Source organism: Buteo buteo, chromosome 8 (genome assembly GCF_964188355.1).
Source record: "Buteo buteo chromosome 8, bButBut1.hap1.1, whole genome shotgun sequence".
Taxonomy (NCBI): Eukaryota; Metazoa; Chordata; class Aves; order Accipitriformes; family Accipitridae; genus Buteo; species Buteo buteo.
In genome coordinates this window covers 19545340-19565536 of record NC_134178.1, presented here as the reverse complement: position 1 = coordinate 19565536, position 20197 = coordinate 19545340, and the positions used below count along the sequence as shown (strand labels likewise).

At 40.2% G+C, this 20197-nt stretch overlaps 1 protein-coding gene across 4 annotated transcripts in view; it reads right to left on the bottom strand.

Moving 5' to 3' along the window:
- APP (amyloid beta precursor protein) overlaps positions 1–20197 on the bottom strand; it is a 234430-nt gene that overhangs the window by 108648 nt on the left and 105585 nt on the right. For all 4 annotated transcript variants that reach the window (XM_075033881.1, XM_075033883.1, XM_075033879.1 and 1 more), the window contains exons 4-5: positions 14674–14786; positions 13002–13195 (exon numbers count right to left, since the gene is read on the bottom strand). In XM_075033881.1, the coding sequence (XP_074889982.1) occupies positions 13002–13195; positions 14674–14786 (307 nt within the window). The remainder of the gene's footprint in view (positions 1–13001; positions 13196–14673; positions 14787–20197) is intronic.

Genomic DNA, 20197 nt, shown 5'->3' with positions numbered 1-20197 from the left:
GCATCCATAACCTTTACTACTGCAGGTGCCATCATCCCGATTTCCAGCCTCTTGTGCTTCAGGTTCCCAAAAGCACAAAACCCGCACCCCTCTATAGCCTCTACAGCTCCCCCAAATGTGCTCCAGGGAACATGTGATGGGACTGGCTTGTCAAGTATTCGGCCTAGGTCTAGCTTTGCTTCCAGCAGATGATTAATGATGAGCACAGATACCTATTTATCCCTGCGTACAGGAAAGCTCCAGAGCACAAAGTTCTTAACTGTGGGAGTGGAAATGGACAGATACAACCATGAACCTCTACATGCCGTAAGAGTTAATGCCTTAAAGGACAATGCAAAACAAAACCACAAAGCAAACTACAAGAGTAGGACACACACTTGGAATCCAAACAGGAAGATGAGTGCATTTGGAATGGCCTAATTACCAGGTTTCTGGTTAAAAGCAAGTCAGAAAGCTAACAGGCAATGAACCAAACTCTCCCTCAGCAAACCTGCACATCAGAGGCCTGGGTATTTTCCACCTAACATTTTTCCAAACCTTGCATGCTAGAAAAAGTTCTTCTGACAAAAGGATGAGATTTCTCAGGAACCGGGTTTGATCCCACCAGCACACTCCTCTGAATAGTGCTGCTAATTAAACACATAAGTCAACACAGGAACTACTTAAAGCTAAAAACTAAGCCAACAATGCACTTTAGCACATGAGCACCCAGCTCACTGTAACTTCTGTTATTTAACTTTGACTTTGGTACACAAGCCAACTTCAAGACTAAGTCGAGTACACTAACTATGTGAAACTGAGTATCCAGGTAGTAAATTTAAACAAGAACTACCAAAGTAATTTTGCATGGAGTAGAAGAGAGGAAAGGAAGTCAAAACCAACTGTGAAATGAAGATTTCAGCAGTCACCTTGAAAGTCTAGGAGTAGGGAGTTATACCAAAAAGGTCTATTTTCCTGAAGTATGGTGGGGGTGGGAATGGACAGCAGGGCGAGAATTAAATTGCACTGCAGTTGTGAGATTAGGCATAGAACCAGGAAAGAAAAGGGTTATGCCAGACCTCCAGTCTATGTAACTGATCTTTTAAATGGCTTATTGGCATCATAGTCTGGAAAAATCACAGTGATGTACAGAATTGAAAGTCTGACCCACAAGGGACCTCAGCAATAGTGTTTCTGGTTCATCTGTTAAGTGACCACAAAAGTACAAAGTGCTTAAAAACTGCCTTCTTTAGTTTCACTAGGCTTGGATTATACTACGTTAGTAAATCAGGTATCTCACAACAAAAAGAAATAACATGATATTCGGACACATATAAACACCTATTAAGAGACAAACTTTTTAGAACTCAGATGGGCACCTTCCATTGCACAGCAAGTCAGGACAAGCAATTCATATTGCCTAGCATTTTTCAGACATTCATTTTGCCACTTCTAATTATTTTCCTTTTTGTTTTCCTCTACTGAAGAGGTTGCAATTGTTTATTTTCACATTTCCTAATAGAAAAAAAATATTGAAATAAGCTATTTCAAGAAGTGTCACATAGTCTGAAGCACATAATTCAGTTGTTTGATAAGGTCTAAGAACTCAAAAGCAGCCTGTTTCGCTCCTTTTACTGTGGTTTTTTTTAACCTTTTATACAAAAACAATACAAAAAATGTGCCTGGTTTCATTAACTGATAGAAAGCAAAAAAAGTTGCACTACAAATATTTTATTCTAACTTTTAAATAGAACATTTATAAAAACCAAACACGCATTCCTTGCCCTACTGCCTCCAACAGATACATTTATCTTTTTCCCCATAATTAAACAAGAAGGTATACTTTATACTGTTAGGAGTTTCTTTCCACAGCTGACCTGCTTAGAAAGACGGGTGTATGAGGTAGCATGTAACATTTGACCTTGTGCATTCACAGAAGGTAGCTGTTGACTGATATGCGAGAATACTTTTTCAAAACTGACGTAGTTTTCTCTACGAAACAAAGTCTTTGCTGGTGTTACTGTTCTGACAGTTTTCTTTGGAAGATGGAGGATTCAGCAAGACGTATGTCATTTTTAGAGAAGGATGGGGTAATAATATATTTAACCCATATTCTTTCTCACTTTGATTATTTTTGCTAAAGAGAAACTTAAAAACTAGAAAAGTAAACATATCTGAAAACACACAAAATTAGGCTCTGTGAGCCTGATGACACTGGATAAATATTAAGTTCAAAATCCTGACATCAGAAATGCATTAAGACTGAATGTGATGGAAGAGGCAGATGAAGGTCACCTGCGCAGCCCTATTTCAGCCAGCTTAGGAATCAGCAGAAAGATCTGGATTTACAACATGTTTGCTTCCACAAAACTTCTGCCGTACTCAGAATGGACTATTCAGTGTCTCTTTGTCCAGCCTGCTACCCTACAGCTTCTCTGAGGCAGACCGTGTGAACTCTGTACCAAACCAAGTACTTGCCCTGTTTATGGAATTCATCGTCTTGGTACCATCACACAACAACAACAAAGTAAAACTGGAACACTAACTTTGTTTTACAATTGGGAAAGTGGACAAAAAAATACCAGAAGTATGTAATAACTCTGGATGTTCAATTTAAGACATTGAATAACATTTTTCAGAGAATATGCCATCTTAAACTTTTAAAATACAGCTGCCACCAGCAGCAGCTGCAAGAGGCCAGGACTTCTGCAGAGCAGATTACCTCCACTCATGCAGTCAGAAGAAAAAGCAGTACCTTTTGTACCAAGCTTTTTATGGTGGCCACAGCATGCCAAGCCTAGCAGAAGACTTTCACGGCAGAAGCAAGCATAGATCCAGTTCTCCAGGTCAGCATTTTATTGTTTTAACCTTTTCTTCTTCACTCAGGTCACAATTTGAGTGTTATTTTTTCCTCAGAAGTGATCAAAATAGAGAACCCATGTGAAGAAAGGGCTTGTTGTCATGTAACCAAAGCCAAAACATTTGCATTCAAGATTAGAAACATTTTCTGTCAGGACACATCCCCCCCCCCCTCCATACGCTATTCCTGTTTCACCCATGTATTTGAAGTGAGTTGCCTTTGTTAGAAGGCAAAAGAAAAAAAGTATTTACTACAGAAAATGCTTTACTACACTGTGCTGTTAATACCACAGCCTCACAAGAGGTGCAATTCTTAAATTTCCACAAACGACCCCAATGCTGAGCTCTTACTTCTAGTGCAGACCACAAAAACTACTGCTACATGTATCACTGAAAGGTAAAATAGAGCGGGAACTGCTGGATAACTTTATGAAGGGATATCCAGCTATGCATCCACTGGCACACAGTCATGCTGGTGTGACATGTTGAAAAACCCAGCTGTAAATTTCTCACTTCCCATTTTTTTCATGCTTTATAAATAGTACAGCGCTTGAAATGGGGTGGTATATATCATGATGTCACAAGGACTTCTCAGAACATCTCGCAGACACATCGGAAGGGTTTCTTGAGTTGATTACTACATGAATATACATAGAGAACCTTTCCCTCCCACATTTCAGTCATCAAAAGTCATTATAAGCAAAAATTTTAAGTTGTCACTTGTAAAGTTTTTGCCTATTACTTAAGGAAAACATGGCAGCTGATGGCTCTGTTTTGCGAGGTCAAAAAAATTTAACCCTTCTCTGCAAGTCAACCTTCTACTAAATGTACAGGTTTGGTGCCATAACCTCCTCAAACAAGCTCAACATTCACTTAAGTCATATAGGTAGCCTGCACAGCTACCAAACTGCTTTCATCAGGGGTCATGAAAGCCTGGCTATCTTCTACTCATTGCTTCCTCAATTAGATTAATTCTCTCCACCCATAGCCTCATCCATCACTTCAGTTAATGCTTTATACTCAAATGGTGATTGGATTTGCCAGCTCAGCATCGCTGTAATTACCTCTCAAAGCAATGTGCTGTTTCATCAATTCCATTCTAACTTTACTTGTCCCAAGGAGAAATCCAACTTACCAGTCTTTCTAGAGTCATTAATGCTCTGGTGTATCTATGCTTTCTGAATTTTATTTTAACAACCTCCACGTTAAAAAGAAAAAAAATTGTTATTAAAAATATATCATAAACTACCCAAATATTAAGTAACAGCCAACATGAGAGACAAACCCAATTAATGAAAGAATGTGAGACACAGAATATGCTAACAGCATATAAAATATGTGAATAGGACAAAATACTTCTGGAGTTATTCAACATAGGCAGTAACATGATGCCTACAATTTAGTGATGCCTAGTTTAATTTAGAAAGAAAAGCAATTAGGTTTTATTGTTAAAATACTTATAAAACCACAGAAGTTCTTAGATAAGCTGTACAGGTGAGAAGCACTTTAGTTCCATTTCTAACAGTTCTACTACAAAAATCAGGAAAATATGAACTTCCGACCAATTAGCTGAAATGTTATATTGCAAGAAATCAGAACACCTTCCACACTACCTCCCCAAATTAATTCAGTTTCTCTAAAATACCAATTCAGTGATGAACAATTCATGTAGTGCAAAATTCATCTATTTCAATAATTGGCATTAACCTATACTGATGGCAAACTTCAAAGGAGGGGAAAAAAGCAAGAAAAACGCTTAAGCAAGTTTGTAATTCCTAGTGTTCATTTTAGGGCACTGACTCCCAATTAGGAACAATTTGTATTAGGACAGCTGATGAGAATACTGCCTCTGGCTGCAGCCTTCTGTACTCCTGTGTCACGGACGACTGAGCTCCCCACCAAGAAGACCCTGTACCACTGCAACTCGCACACCACTGCTGGCACAAGGTTCAGTGCTCCTTAAATTTTCAGGGGTATGAACAGCCTAAAGCTCAGTCTGCACAGCATGGAAAAAGGGAAATCTTTTTATCCATCCAAATGCAAGTCATTTCCTGCTAAGTCAGAACCTGCAGTGCAGACCCTTCGTCCAGCTTCACGTCTGGTTCAGCTTTACTAGCTCAAGTGCTTGGAGAGTAGGGGGTAGATTTTTTTTTTTTTTTTTTTTTTTTAATGTTTTGGGTTTGGTTTTTTTTAAGGAATCATTTCGGAGATTCCCACTGGAGCACTTCTCACTGAAACTTTAGAAACTGACTTTCCAATTTAATGAAAAAGCTTACACCAATGAGAACTTGTTGATTTTAATATCAGTGACAAGATGGCTTGAAAACAGATGAATACTCAACAGAGACAAAAGGTTAATTTTCTTTTTCCTCCAGCGAGCGTATTTCCAATGAAGAATTTAGCCTCGGCACCCTCCTTTTTCCTGATCAATAACACTTTTTTAGCTTTAGAAGAGCAAAAATTTCAAAAGGACTCCAGATATCCCATTTCTATGTTCTTCAGACAAATCTTTTGGGCTCAGAGCTGGAATTCCAATTAAGCCTAAGAGTTTTGACTCAGTGCCACAAGACAACATTAACAGTAAGAATAATGGAAGAGGAGGAGAAAAGGGAGGGAAGAATGGTCAAGAAACACAATGACACTACAGACTAGATACGAGTGTGAGAAAACAGGTAGAAGTTGAAGTATTTAAGTAGTAAGAATCTCAGAAAGATCTGGCCCCTCCATGATTCCTTCACCAACAACGCTCCATATCCAGACAGCATTTGGGGCCTGACTCTTCCTCAGCCATGCAGCACTTCCCCACTGCATGGGGACACTGACACCCCAGGGTCCACATGGCCACAGCAGGGGTTTACTCCAGCAGTCAGAAGCCAGCCTCCCTGCACGTATACTTAAACGAAGGACACCCAGCTGCTGACACCAAGACAAGTGTATGGCTGAAAGCCTGTCCCTTAAGGCTTTCTGGGGATGCAACACAGAAACCTATCTTTGAAATGGGAGGAGGCAATACATATCAACACCACCACCTTAATCCTCCTAGTCTTGCCAAGTTTCTTCTCCATGTTCAAGCTGTGTTTGTTTCTTCCAGCTGTAGTTCCAATGCCAGAGAGACTAAACTACCCATCAGAGCAATAGATAAGGAAGATTAGAGCATTTTGGTTGCTTTTTCTTAATCTCCCTGGTCAATTAACATGCAATGGCCAGAAATATGCCTGGCTATTCTTTCATGCTGTATTTCTGTGCTGGTTTTGGCTGGGATAGAGTTAATTTTCTTCATAGTAGCTAGTATGGGGCTACGTTTGGGATTTATCCCTGAATTATCAACGCTCTTTCCAGGACGTTTTAGCTATTGCTGAGCAGTGCTTACACAGAGCCAAGGCCTTTTCTGATTCTCACCCCACCCCACCCCACCAGTGAGTAGGCTGGGGGTGCACAAGGAGTTGGGAGGTGACACAGCTGGGACAGCTCACCCCAACTGACCAAAGTGGTATCCCAGACCATATGACATCATGCTCAGCATATAGAGGTGGGGGAAGGAGGAGGAGGGAGGGGTACACTGGAGTGATGGCGTTTGTCTTCCCAAGTAACTGTTACGGGTGATGGAGCCCTGCTTTCCTGGAGATGGCTGAACACCTGCCTGCCGATGGGAAGCAGTGAATGAATTCCTTGTTTTACTTTGCTTGTGTGCGTGGCTTTTGCTTTGCTTATTAAACTGTCTTTGTCTCAGCCCACTAGTTTTCTCACTTCTACCCTTCTGATTCTCTCCCCCATCCCACTGTGAGGGAGGTGAGCGAGCAGCTGTGTGGTGCTTAGTTGCCGGCTGGGGTTAAACCACGACAATTTCCAAATACGTTTTCTGGTGGTGGATAAAGAGATGAGCAAGGGAAAAAGAAGGGTGAGATGAACACATGGAGAGGTAAAGGGGAGAAAGGGGCAAGAAGATTCTGTGTTTTGGACAGTCTGTGTCAATGAACACCATGAGCATAGAGAACACTAAAGAACAGCCACGGCGTTTGTAGCATTTATCTGCTTTCACCTGCATTCACAATTAAAACATCAACAGCTTTCCAACTCTTGCCTGCATTAAATCTCCCACTGCTCTGGCACACAGAGACCCAGACAAAGGGAATTAAGCAGCAGCTAGTCAAAGCCACACTTGCAAAAGGAAAATTTTCCAAGTATAGAAATGACTAAGCCCCATTAAATTTGACTCTTAAAATTCTTATCCTGACTCTTGTATACTACTAAATTTACTTGCTTATGTGTCACTATTTAGACTTTGGTGTTTTTCACAAACACATGCCACAGGCAGACATCCCAACTGCCTGTCTGCCTACTTTATGTCAAGGCAGTAGCGTGACATACCACAAGGACCCAGTGTGTTGTTCTATCAGGTCAGGGCACTATACGACCATGGCCAATTTAAACACACCTTGTGACAGCCTGATTTAATAACAGCACTCTGGGGAATTCCAATTGTAACTAATTTGATGTTGAGGTTAACTCGCAGACATTTCTGAAGGGAAGACACTAAGTAAAACATGTGTTGACATCTTTGTACCACTAAAGATATAAAAAGAGCTGGAAAGCGAAAGAAATTAAATGTATGCTTCCTCCATGTCAAGTGAGGATCTCTAACACATTACTCAGCAAAGCAATTCTGTCAGGCCCGACTGCTCTTCCCCAAACGCTAGAAAAAGACTCATAATTCAAAACATAGGGGCTCACCTGGAAACAATTCAGCATAACAGGCACATATACAATGCTGCTTTCACCATTAGAAAAAATTGACAAGTTTTAAGAGACTTTCAGGATTTCTTGGACTGGAGTTGGAGGAGGCAATTAAGAAAAAAGTCAGGTTTTCCACATACCACTGACAAAAAAAAAAAGCTCTGTATGGAGTCAAAAAGGATACAGTACTTCAACTATTTTTTCCGCAGCATCTGGGAGATGAGCACTCATCCTTAAGCTCAGTGTGGTACAGGGTTGCAAAACCAGAGAACAACATGATTACCATGCTATATAGCACAAATTTATTTTAGTTTTACTTCACAGATGCCTAATTATCAGCACAAAGTGGACTGCGCCCTTTTGGGTTATCTATTGTAGTAAAAAACCTACCGTATTAACTATCTTAATGGCAAGTATAAACAAACCACAAAACTTTGCTTGGCAGAAGTTTATGAGAAACTGTAAACCAAACCCGTATAAAATACACTAATGCCTACAATGCGACATTTGCAACACTACCCAATCATTACATCAGCTTGAACATACATTTTATCCACCAAAAAGACAAAATTAATTTGGCCTAACCTGCTGAGGAAAAAACAATGAGAAATTAAATCTCCTATTTTGGACCTTGAAAATATATTCAGATTGTCTAGAAAAATGAGTCTTGGGTGAAGTTAAGGCACTATCTTCTGCTCCTGATCCATGGGACTTAAAGAAAAGCTTTCTATATAACCTTCAACAATGAGACTTATTGTGCCTCAGTTTTCCTGCTGTGAAAGAAGGAAAATGACAGCAGCGTGTTTCCTTGGTGGCAAGGAAAGCCTGGGAGGTCTCACGCACAGTGACAGGAAGATGAGGAGAGGCAAGTATGAGACTGATGTAGACAGAGAAAACCTGGAAGTTTCCAGCTTGGCCATCACTCCTAAAGATGTTCAACCTTGGACATCAAGGACACCAAAGCTTCCAGCAAGTGCCCAGGTCCAGGCAGGAGGGCCACGAGGCTGTGCCGAGTCTCAAGTGCAGCCAGAGGTTGCAGGTCACTTGACTGAGTTGTAGCTATGCAGGGAGAGCTCTGCAGCTATACTGAAAGCCAGCACCTGCATCTGGCTGTCCCTCAGGCAGTCTTCAAGGTAAATTTTAACAGCAAGGAATGCCACTGCTGAAAAATGCTCATGACCTCTCAGTCAGAGTTATATGCTATTTCGGGACGAGCATGACATCATGCAATTTCAAAAGCATGGGCAGATCCTGCCTCTTGGCCTCATGAACAAAAAGGGGGTATATCACACTTGTCACCAAAATACACCCTGCTGCCTTTCCCCAAGTACTGTCAACAAGCCACACCATGAGGCAAGCCACATGCTTTTATGCCCAGACCCAGGTGGTTGTCAGACACTGGGTAAGAAGACCATCCATCTGTGATGGCACCACAGCCCAAGCTGCCTCCATGTGCCCTCTGATGGCAGGGATACAATGTGCTGCTAAGCTTTGCTTCCTCCTGTGCAGAAGAAAACACCTGCGACAAAACAAAAAAGAAAATGCAGTGCTCCAGAGACAACTGTTGGGGGTAAAAACAAAAGACAGTCTGAAAAAGGGCGTTTACAAAATGAATGGCTGGAATGTGGCTTCCTCTAAATATTCAGAATCATAAATGCAAATATTTTAAAATTAAGACCTGAATAGTTTGAGACAAAGTTACTTCAAAATACATCACCTACATTTGTTGGATTCTGCTTTGTCATGACAGATGTTTTGAGAAATGAGGATATAATCATTTGCTTTTCAGGTTGGGACCTCTACCTCGAACATGTCACCTTCACTTTGACTTGGGCATCTTAAAGCAGCCACAGCCCTTCCGAAGGCTCACGTGCCCAGTCACATGGCAGTCACCATGCCACCACCCACTTACTGGGGTTTGTGCCCAACATTTTCCAATGTCATTTTACAGAGATGGGAGCGTGAAGCAGCCAGCCTGGAGGTTTCCCTCTCCAGGAGAGGTATCGGGCACAGGCAGGACAACACAAACTAACAGCTACGAAGCAGAAGGCTCCACAGCCAGACGTGAGAAACGCGGAACATGAAATGCTGCAGCTGGGGTCGTTTACAGCAGACTGGTTTCTGCTTCGGTGTGAGGAATGGGTTATGTTCTAGCTGAACCACTTGGCAATTCTAAATACTGAAGATACTGAGATATGCATGGCAAAAGCATCTAAAAGGCCTTAACTGTACAACAGAACCAAACACAGACCTTAATGAAACAAAAAAACAGAAGAGCAATTACTGCAGCACTCGTGGTATTGGCAACTAATTTTAGCCAGAAATCATGACTTCTGGGTAGAAATGGGTAAAAAATGTTGACCCAGTAACCGCTGCAAAAAGAATGCTGTGGAATTCCTGCCACAAACCCATAGCAGAGTAATGGCACGAAATCCTTCTCCTAAAGGACCGGCTCCTGTCTTCTGATTTTCATATCTTTGCATGAACAAAGTACTTGTAGCAGCGGCCACAGAAACGACTGGCAAAGCAAACACAAGAATTCCCCAGAATGCCCGAGTGCCCCCCCCTTGAAACATACAGCATGTCTCTCATGATTTGGAGTGCACCCTGTGTGCGTTAAAAGCTGTCAACTGAGGACACCAACAACGTGTGCTCAGTTGATCTGACCCAAGTAAAAGCTATCACAATTCCTGAGTGAGGAAAATACTTCAACTGATACTTTGCCCAACTGATGTGCTAATAGCATACCCCTTCCCTGCCCAGAGAGGGGCTCCATGAAGAGCACAGACCTCCTCCGACAGACAGCTTTGTGTCACAGCTGCTGAGCAGCGGGGTCGGCATTACTCGGTGCACGAGCTACCAGCCCCTTCTCTTCCCTTCACGCAGTGTCATGCCAAGGATGTACTTACACACCAAAGGATTTTAAACTCTTTGGAAAGCTTCAAGACCAAGCAAACATTGTCAGTGTGAGATCACCCATGTAAGGTGAAACAAAGTAGACTTAAGTAAGCACTTCAAACAGAGGTGCTTTAATAGCAGAGAATATGGGGAATTTAGCATTAGGAAAGTGTCCCCCTACTTTTCAATTCCTTCCTCCTCCTTCCTCCCTCACGATCAGCTTAGGACTAAGGCACACACACATATATATATATTTATATACACACAAACATATGCTCATATATGTATGAATACACACACAAAATTTGAACTACCACCTACCGCTGCATGAGAAATAAGTAATTTTTTTTTTTCTATGACTAAATTTTAAGAGTATTTCTGGTTCCAGTGCACACAGTTTAAATACAGCTGGGAAGCTGAAGAGGCAGCAAGAAATATGAGTGAGTCAGTGTAAAAGAACAACAAATCGCTTGGCTCTTCATCTGCAGTTGAAGTACAAGTGCCATAAAAGGAGCCTTTCAATTTCCTTTTGCATGCACTTCTATGGGAGGGGAGAGAGGGGGGAAAAAAAAAATAAATCAGTATTTGCCTGGAACTTCAGAAATGGATTGAAATGCAATTACAGCTCCTATTCTTAAAGGATACAAAATTTATGAAGTTATTCTTGAGCTCATCTCTTCAGATATTAAACTGCTTTATGAGGAACAAAACGGACTAGAATAGTAAATTAAATGTTCAGTGACAAACATGAAAATGACAGAAATAAAAGGGATATCTTACAAACAAAACTACTCTATATACACCCCTGTGAGCTCTTTTATTTAAAATATTTAGGAATCTTTGATTAGATATATGAAGGAAAAGTTTTATATCTATGTACTTTATATATAGGGATATGTAATAAATATATAGAGATAAGACAGGTAATAGGTATATAAGATAGATCTAGGTATCTATCGTGTGTGCATATATATGTATGATAAAAAAAGCAAATTTGTCTCAATTACAACAAGGTCTGCACTCATTTCTTATTCTAAGAGAACATATTCCAATCAAAATCTAAATGAAACATACAGAAGTGACACAGCAACAGTCCAAAGGCTGGTTTACAAATCCCACTGAAAGGGTTATAAATTGTGACGCTTTGACAGCAGTTGGAAGTACAAGTGAGAAAAAAGCCTGAAGGTGTCAAGGTGGAAGATGAAATGTTGCTTGATGCAAGTTTCTCGCATCAAACAGCCCTGACCATTCAGTCCCATTTATGAGAGAAAACTGGAAATTACAATGGGGAAATATTTATTTTAAATAAACTTATTCCATTACTCACAATGAACTCTTCCTTGCAACACTGACTAAAGCTTTGTCAGGAAAGACTTAGATGCTCACCATGACATGATTTCTAATTTTTCATTGTCTTAATGCCATCTCTTTGCACCAAATTACGGCAATTCAATCTCTGTCCTTCATCTCTACTCTGTTCCTGAACTTGTTTCCATCTGGATTATTAAAAACCCCAAACTTAACACAATTCAGAACTATTAACTTTCCTCATTATTCACTTCATTCAGTCACCATTTATTTTCAGGGTTCTGCTTGAAACCACGTGTAACCTGCCCTGAGTTTTGGATTTTGTATATTATTCATAAAAGATGCAGTATCATCACCCAAGAAATAGAAACACTGTATTAGCACAGTATGAAGTGATAGAAATCTAGGAGCAGAAACAGAATCTGAATGTAGATCTTAGTTATGAAGAAAGCTTAGAGAGCTGTTTGAATTCAGTCGCAAGGACATAACATTGTACTCTGTTCTCACTCTGCTGTCTAACATGCTCAGGAGAGTGATATGAAAAGGCTTTGACAGCACCGGACTACTCAGTTACAACACAGTCATAACCCATATTTGGCTCAAAACTAGCCTACATGCACAGTGGATGTTAAAGGGTAAAGACAAACATGGTATTTTCCCATCCACTGCTGTCTTTCAAAGGAATCCTCCATACTCCAACTTAACAGCAGCGTAGTAATGAACCTGTCAAAGGCTAGATATTAAAACAGATTTTCTTTTAGATCACATTTAGAAAGTTATTCTCAGCAGAAAAATATTCTTACAGTAATAATGGTACACAGCTAATGCCTACTACAAATGAAGACTTTTCAAAACCTCCAACAGTTATGTTAGCTGAGTATGTGCTACAGTACCCCAGACTGCACATGAAGCATCTTAAGAGCACAGTATTTATCATTTAGCTGTCAAAAAGTATGTATTCAAGCATTCTTGTAATAAATATGGCAATACTTCTCATTGAAGAAAAGATGAAGGCATCAAAAGCACAATAATTGTATTAACAATAAGCTTTTCTGTAGCAAGTTAAAAATAAATGAGTAGAACACTAATGTTTTCAACCATTATAGCTGCAAGTTCATTTATAAGGAGCAGTGACTCTTCCACACTAAGGTTTTTTTATACAGAGTTTGGGTATCTTTAGTAATATGATAACAACAAGTTAAAGGGTAGAAAGTCACTCTTACCTTCCATCTGCATAGTCTGCATCTGCACCTCCCCACCAGACATCTGAATCATCATCTTCGGCATCAGCCGAATCAAGATTGTCGCTTTCCTCCGCTAACGGACAACAAACAAACTCCACACCACGAAACTTGTCGATTCCACAGGGCAGCAACATGCCATAGTCATGCAGGTTCATACTCTTCTCACTACAGGACTACAGAAAATAGAAAGAAAACAGCAACAATATTGTCATGAAGAAAGCTGGAAAAAAATGTTACGGACCTCAAGAAAATATAAAGGGATGCGTGCTGCCTTAGGAGGTTGAAGCTGGTGAACTGTACGATCCCTGAATTTTGAAAGATGATTTACAGTGGTCACGCGTGCATTCACTGCCTGCACTGTAGGTAGCTCCCTACCTGTGTCCACATGACCATTGTAAGCAACAAGCTCTCCCTCCCCCTGCCCTTTAGACTTTCCCAGTACAGAAAGACTTGCCTCCTCCAATATACGTGATGACTCCATATACTCTTGCCTAAAATCCTCACAGGCTCTGCCTCATAAACAGGAAACTTTAAGGCAGAACAATAATTTCATCTATTAATCCTGATCCTTTAATGCTATTAAAGAGTTCATTGTAAGATAGATTAACATTTAAAATACCTGTTATACTGGAAACATGCTGCATCTGGTCTGACACCTCTACCAGTACAGTACCTTCTAGCCTTGTTTGGAAAACAGTCAGCTGTGCATAGTTATACCTTAAAGATATAACTATGTAGGACAGGTGAAAAAAGGAAAATAGTTCAATGGTGCACAGTGATGATGTTGTTCTAGGCTACGCCACTCCAAGTTTGCAAATGCTTAAAATGGACTAGAATTTGCCTCCATGAAGATTGGTGCCTTAAACACTTCATTTGAGGGGCAACAGTATGATTCAAGCACGAACTGAAAATTTGAAAAGCTGCTGAGCACATTTCAATTTTGATCTCCAGAAGGTGGGATAACATACAAACTACAAGGTTCCAAACAAAACATCAGCCAGAAATCTTCTTGAAGCTCATCTCAGTTTTTATCCCTACAACCTCTCTACATAAGGACATAAATGTCTAAAATGCATTAGCAATTACAACATTAGGTTTATTTCTGTTTTCAGTAAAGCACTGGTAAATTGTAAAAACTCTGTACTTGACTGCAAAATGTCTTTGGCTAGTCCTATGTCTTATCAGCTCTCCTACCCTTTTATGCTGAATTTCACACACTGCATTCTTTGAGGCCTGTTTGATCTCTGTGAAGCAGCTAGCATGCCAATATCCATACTGAGGACGATGATAAAGGCAAAGCCTAGGCATTAGTGATCAATGTTTAGTTCCAGAGCAGCACTAACACAGGAAGCAGGAGGAGGCAGAAAACATGGTGGGTGTGTGAGTGGATGTGAGAAAAAAAAAAAACAGTGCTATGAAACAGGGTCAATGTTCAAAGGTCAACATTAAGTATCCAGTAGTGGACTCTGATGTCCTCAGCAGAGTGGCTTCCATTTTGTACCTTACAAAGCAGAACAAAAAGCCATTAACTCAAACGTTCATAAGTACTGCTTTTTGTTTTCCATGTCACTGCTAAATTTAAACTCACCCTCAGAAGAGTGTTACGGCTCTAAAGAAGGAAGGCAGGAAATTTTAAGACAGATGAATATACCTCTTTAGCAACAGTATGCCAGTGCAGGTGAGTTTCACACACATCCATCCTTTCCTGGTGAAGGAACTTGCACTTGTCTGGTACCAGAAGGGCATCACTCACAAACTCGCCCACTGAAAGCAAACAAAACAAAACAAAGTTAATTTTGCTTCCAGTATCTCATCCTGTTAAACCTTTAGCTAGGCATAGGGCAGCTTTCACGAATGAGTAGCATGGTCTGTTTGCAGAGAATGGAACAGTTTCTAAATGGTGCTTTCATCATCTTCTTCAAACTTCCCATTTGAAAGTAGCTCCTGTCTTTGATCTCAGAGATGTATTAGATTATGAAAATTTTAGTAATATGCTAACTTCCACATACCTACCGTGAAATTTGCAGGACCTATCAAAGACATGTGTGGTGCAACATGAAGTTAGGAGTTGGTGGATCCAGCTCCTGGAAAGGGAGTGCAGGGTCAGGGAGGGACAATCACATTTTGCATCTGAGTAGCAGTAGGGAGAGGGTTAGAAGTGTTTTGAATTAGTTTTTCCACACAAAACAAATCTGACACCAACACATTGTTTCAAACAATTCAGGAGTATTTCTACTGAATTACAGCACTAACAGCAACTACAGTCCACTTAGTTATTTTTGTTGATGCAGTCTCTTTATTGCAACTTCATTTCATCAGTCAGAAAAATTCAGGTTAGCCCGGAAGGCTGATGAGCAAGTGGAGCTCATCAGCCAGGGAACAAGATGATTCATGGATCACCTGAATACCTGGTCAGATTGAAGTGGGGAAAAAAGGCTCTTTACCAAGGACATAATTGACCAAAGAGATTGTGCTGTCTTCAGCAGCAAAACAAAAATGTACATGCTAATGAAATAAACAATGGTCTCAGCTTCAGTAACTGATGAATAAGAAGAAACTCAGCTGATAAGTAACATGATTTATTAGACTAAAATCACTGTAATTCTGTACAATTCTGGCATTGCAATTGAATAACCCCAAAACCCCTCAAAGATTTTTTTTTTAAAGGAAAAATTACAGACTACTTTCAAGAAGTTGATATACTGAACAGACACTGGATTGTGAAAGCACATGACTCAGCTGGCATAAATCATCAGCTCCCTGAAGCACATTTGTCTGTAACCTCCAAAAAACTACAGCCTGTGTGAATGAACCAAGGTGTCCCAATGGCTGCGTGGATGTAATAAGAGGCTAATTAATCAAAATGAGATGACTACAAGTTTACTGTTCCATAGAGGGTCGTCTCAGGGAGCTGATGAAGTGGTCCTTGAGGCTTACAATTAAAAAGTCAGTTTTAAAATAATCAACACCCAGTACACTGGGAGAAAGCAGAGTTCAGCAAACAGATGTATACAACTTTGCTAATCACCAACATGTGTATTTCACATTAAATTCCTTGCTATATTTCAGTGCTTTTGATCTGAAGTCTTTAAAAGCCAGTCAGTTCACTAGGAAAAAAAGGATTTTGTTACCTTTATCCTTCAGTGACATACTCTAATGCCTGCAAATCATTAACAGAAATGCCTTCTAGAGGTGCCCAAAATAAACTTGCAAAAGCAGAGTTAAAACACTTTCTGGTAACCGAAAATACAAAATCTGCAGCTTCTGTTAACAAAGTCTCTGCTCCCAGAGGTATCACACCCAAATCTTGCACTGAAATTTGAATAAATTTGCACCTTGTTTTTAGCTGTACTTGTCTTTCTGGGGACCATCCTGCCACATACCCAAAGTGACATAAGTAATTGGTAATTACTAATGCTTCAATTTAGTCAGGTACCTGAGCAAAAAAAAATCCTGGAGTACATTTTACTCTGGCAAACTAAATCTGATTTCAGAAGCTATGGACACAAGTGTGTGTGAGAGCTTGTGTCATCTATCTGACTTCTGACACGCACAGGCACGTGAGTCCACATACAAACACATGTGATAACCTCTGCATGAAGCTAATCTATTCACCTGAACACCCTGTAATATCATCAGAATATTGTGTCCACAAAGCTAGAAGGCAATTAATAGTATACCTCATTGCTGAAAAAAATAAGCCTACATTGTTTCAGCAAAAGTAATGAATATGGACGTACCACCAAATTACAGTTACCAAATGTAAGATGGAAAGCTCTCTGTCCAAAGATGTGGGCAATGCAGCCTGGGCTGCAGTGTCATTAACAGTATGTATGAGTATGTAATTAAAATTTTTTAAAAAGTAATAATTTTTTGCATGTCTGATTATATCAACTAACTAAAGAAACACTAGACATTTGGATATAATTGGAAGTATGGTATTAGCATTGACTTTTATACACAAAATCTGCTTTATAAAATCAGATTCCTTGAAAATAAGGTAACAGCATCCTCACGGTAACCCAAATTCTCATTTCAAATGAGGCTCCATTTTGCAACCAATTGCTGAACTTCACAGAAATAAACACTCCATTGGAACAAGCTCCCCTCTGATTTTCAGAAGGAAAGGAGGAGCTGGGGAGAAGGGTGGTTGTTTAATGTAATGCTCCTTCATTATATAGAACTATAATAAATTATTTAGGGTTGTGAAAATCTGGGCAACAGCAATCACTTACAGCTTTGCATGTGATTCCTATTGCCTTCAATTCAATTTTTTATTATGAATAAAATTTAATTCTGCCCATTATTTACACACAGAGCTCACACCCTGGAAACTTTTTCCATTCATTTCATTATAATTATTACTGAAGTTTAAATGCAAAACTTTGAACTTTTGTTCTATTTTTGTGGTTGTTCTTTTAAATAAATTAATGTTCAAGTGGCAGTTTTATGAACTAAACTGAATTCACTTGACAACTGCAACATTTATTTAGCCTGGGCTAGTCTAACAGAAACACAAATCATCAGAAAGAAGCACTTCAAACACTTTTGACTTGCACACAAGCTTCTACCTCTATCACTTCAGTACATGTTTAACGTTCAATGCTGCTGAATCATAAGACTTTGGGGATTCTTTGCTTTTTTGAACAAGTAACCCAAAGACTATGCAGGGGAAACAAGCACTTGTGAAGAGAGAGCAATCCTGTGCCTCCTAGGAGAGGGGGCCAATGTGCATGGCTCTAAACATAAGGAAAAACTGTAGTACTCTTTTTCTGTTTGCCAGTACAAGCCATGACTGAGGTAGTTGTACATTAGTACATTTTTCTGACTGATGCAGCATCCCAGCCCAGCACTGGTTATAATTTCCACTGTCAGGTGCTGGGATCGCAACACACAATTCAACTCCAATCTTACATTTTTCCAATACAGCAACATACCGACTTGCACTGCACCAGGCTGTCCCCAACACTCTGCCTGCGAGGCTCAAGTCGGATGAGTGTTTTCCAGGTAGCAGCCCTGCCTTAAAAGCCTCCCTAGCCCCGTGCTGTCCCCTTGTCCTTACCAGCACCCTGCCCCTGCTCCTCCACTGCCCACCCGGCTGCCAGTAAGCCATGGCTGAACCACGACCACACCACAGGACAGAAGGGCTTGCAAATTTTGTACCGAATCCACATCACGAAGGGCTGGTGTTATTACCACCACCAGCGCCACCTCTGTCAGGCTCGTATTTATCGCTTTTTCCTGTACTCTTCTGCCTTCTTCAGTGTTTCTTGTATTTTGATTACAGCTGTACATCTGTGCTTTGCTGAGGTACTCTAATAATAAACCACAATGGCACAATTTGTCTTTTGGTGAGCTCATAAATCACTAAACTCCCTCAAGTGATCCAACATGCAAGTGTAACAGCTACTTTGTTTTCCAGTAGCTGCTTACCCACTCTTGCAGGGAAAGGCTGAACAAAACCAGATACCTCCGGCCTGTGGGTTTCTGACGCATCTGGAGAAAACAGCCCTGAAGGGGAATTCTGGGTAGAGATCATGTTACCACGTTAAAAAAACACCACCCTGTGCCTACCATTCATTGAGCTGAAGGCTGACAATCCGCTGCTTGCCCTTTTGAAAAGTAAGTTGCTTGTTGCCAACTCAAACCTATGTCTTTTAACTGCACATTACTGAAACACGGATTGTGTCAACATAGTAAGTCACAGCTTAATTTCATTTTACAAATCTTTACAATTTTTTTTCCTTAGTGTCAGCAATTCCTTTCCTGATGCCCAATTCTCCATTACGTTTGTAGCACACTTCTTCGTATTGCCCCATCCTGGTATATCAAAATGGGGAAGTGGTTCGCATTTTTCAGACAGTTTTGCCAGCGGTTATAATGCCACATTCTACTATTAAATAATTTTACTTTGGTCAAGCATGCCCTATTCTCTGAAAAATGCTCTTGGAACTACAACAGATTTTTTTATGCTCTAAGACCAGAAGTTCTGGTTCAGAGATATCATTTTTCAACACAGTAAAGACTAAGAAGAGCATTAAGAATCAACCTCTAATGAAAGAATTAGGATTATAGTGCAGGCAACTGTTCACACACTCTTTTAAATCTTCTCTAGGAAAAAAAAGGCTCAGCAAGTGGGCATGCTTGTAAGAAGATGATTGCCCTATCTGTTTAATGGCAGGTATGGTATCAGGGCACAGTAATTCAAAATAAAAATACTATACCCTGTGTGAGACATGGTCCTGATCAGCAGATTTTTCCATCTGCTGCATAAACCAGATGGGATGTGAGGATCCATCAGACATTGCACAGAAAGAGAGCAAAGATAAAATGATAAAGGTAGTAAAACAAAATCCATGACAAAACCAAACACCTGCTACCAGATGGTTAGGATCCTAACCAAAAAATAAGCATGTTCAAACTATGTTCAGAGGAGTACGTTCAAACAAAGCCTGTGCTAAATTTTGCATGAGGAGGCAGCACACATGCTGAGGCTCTAGGACTCAAGGCTTCATTTTCCATGTTACTGATGAGAACAAGGGCCTTGCTAAAATGAATTTACAAGCTCAAGTGCTTGCACTGTACATATTTGAGAACATTCAGAGAAATGTGTCTTTTCCCTGTGACTTCGCACAGATTATCCTGAGCCATCACAAGCTCCACATAGTGCAGCAAAGAGCAGATCAACCCTGCATCTTTCCCCATCCTGCTGCCATGGGGCTTTGCTCTGCCCTGCTCCCCAGGTGCAACAGCTCAGCTCCCCTCAACACCTCTGCTAGCTCTTATGCCTACTCAGGCACATTTATTTATTACGTATTATGTTATACATACATTATTACATTTACTTAAGCAGCCATATAACTTCAGGTGCTTTTATTAAGCTGTTTATATAAGCATTTATGTAAGCGTTTATGCGCAATGCTCTTATTTATAACGTTGTTAATTAAAGTTAGCTGCGATCTGCATCAGATTGCAGGCCAAACACACAGGCCTCAAGTGCAAAGAAACAACACTATTGAAAATACTTTTTCTTTTCTTCAGAAGTCCAGAAAAGCAGAGAAGATGCAAAGCACCTAGATACTTCAAAAATGCATTTCATTTTTCAATAAAATGATTCAGCAAGCACAATTACCTAGCGACATAGTGAACCAGTCATAGTGTACTTCACTATTTTA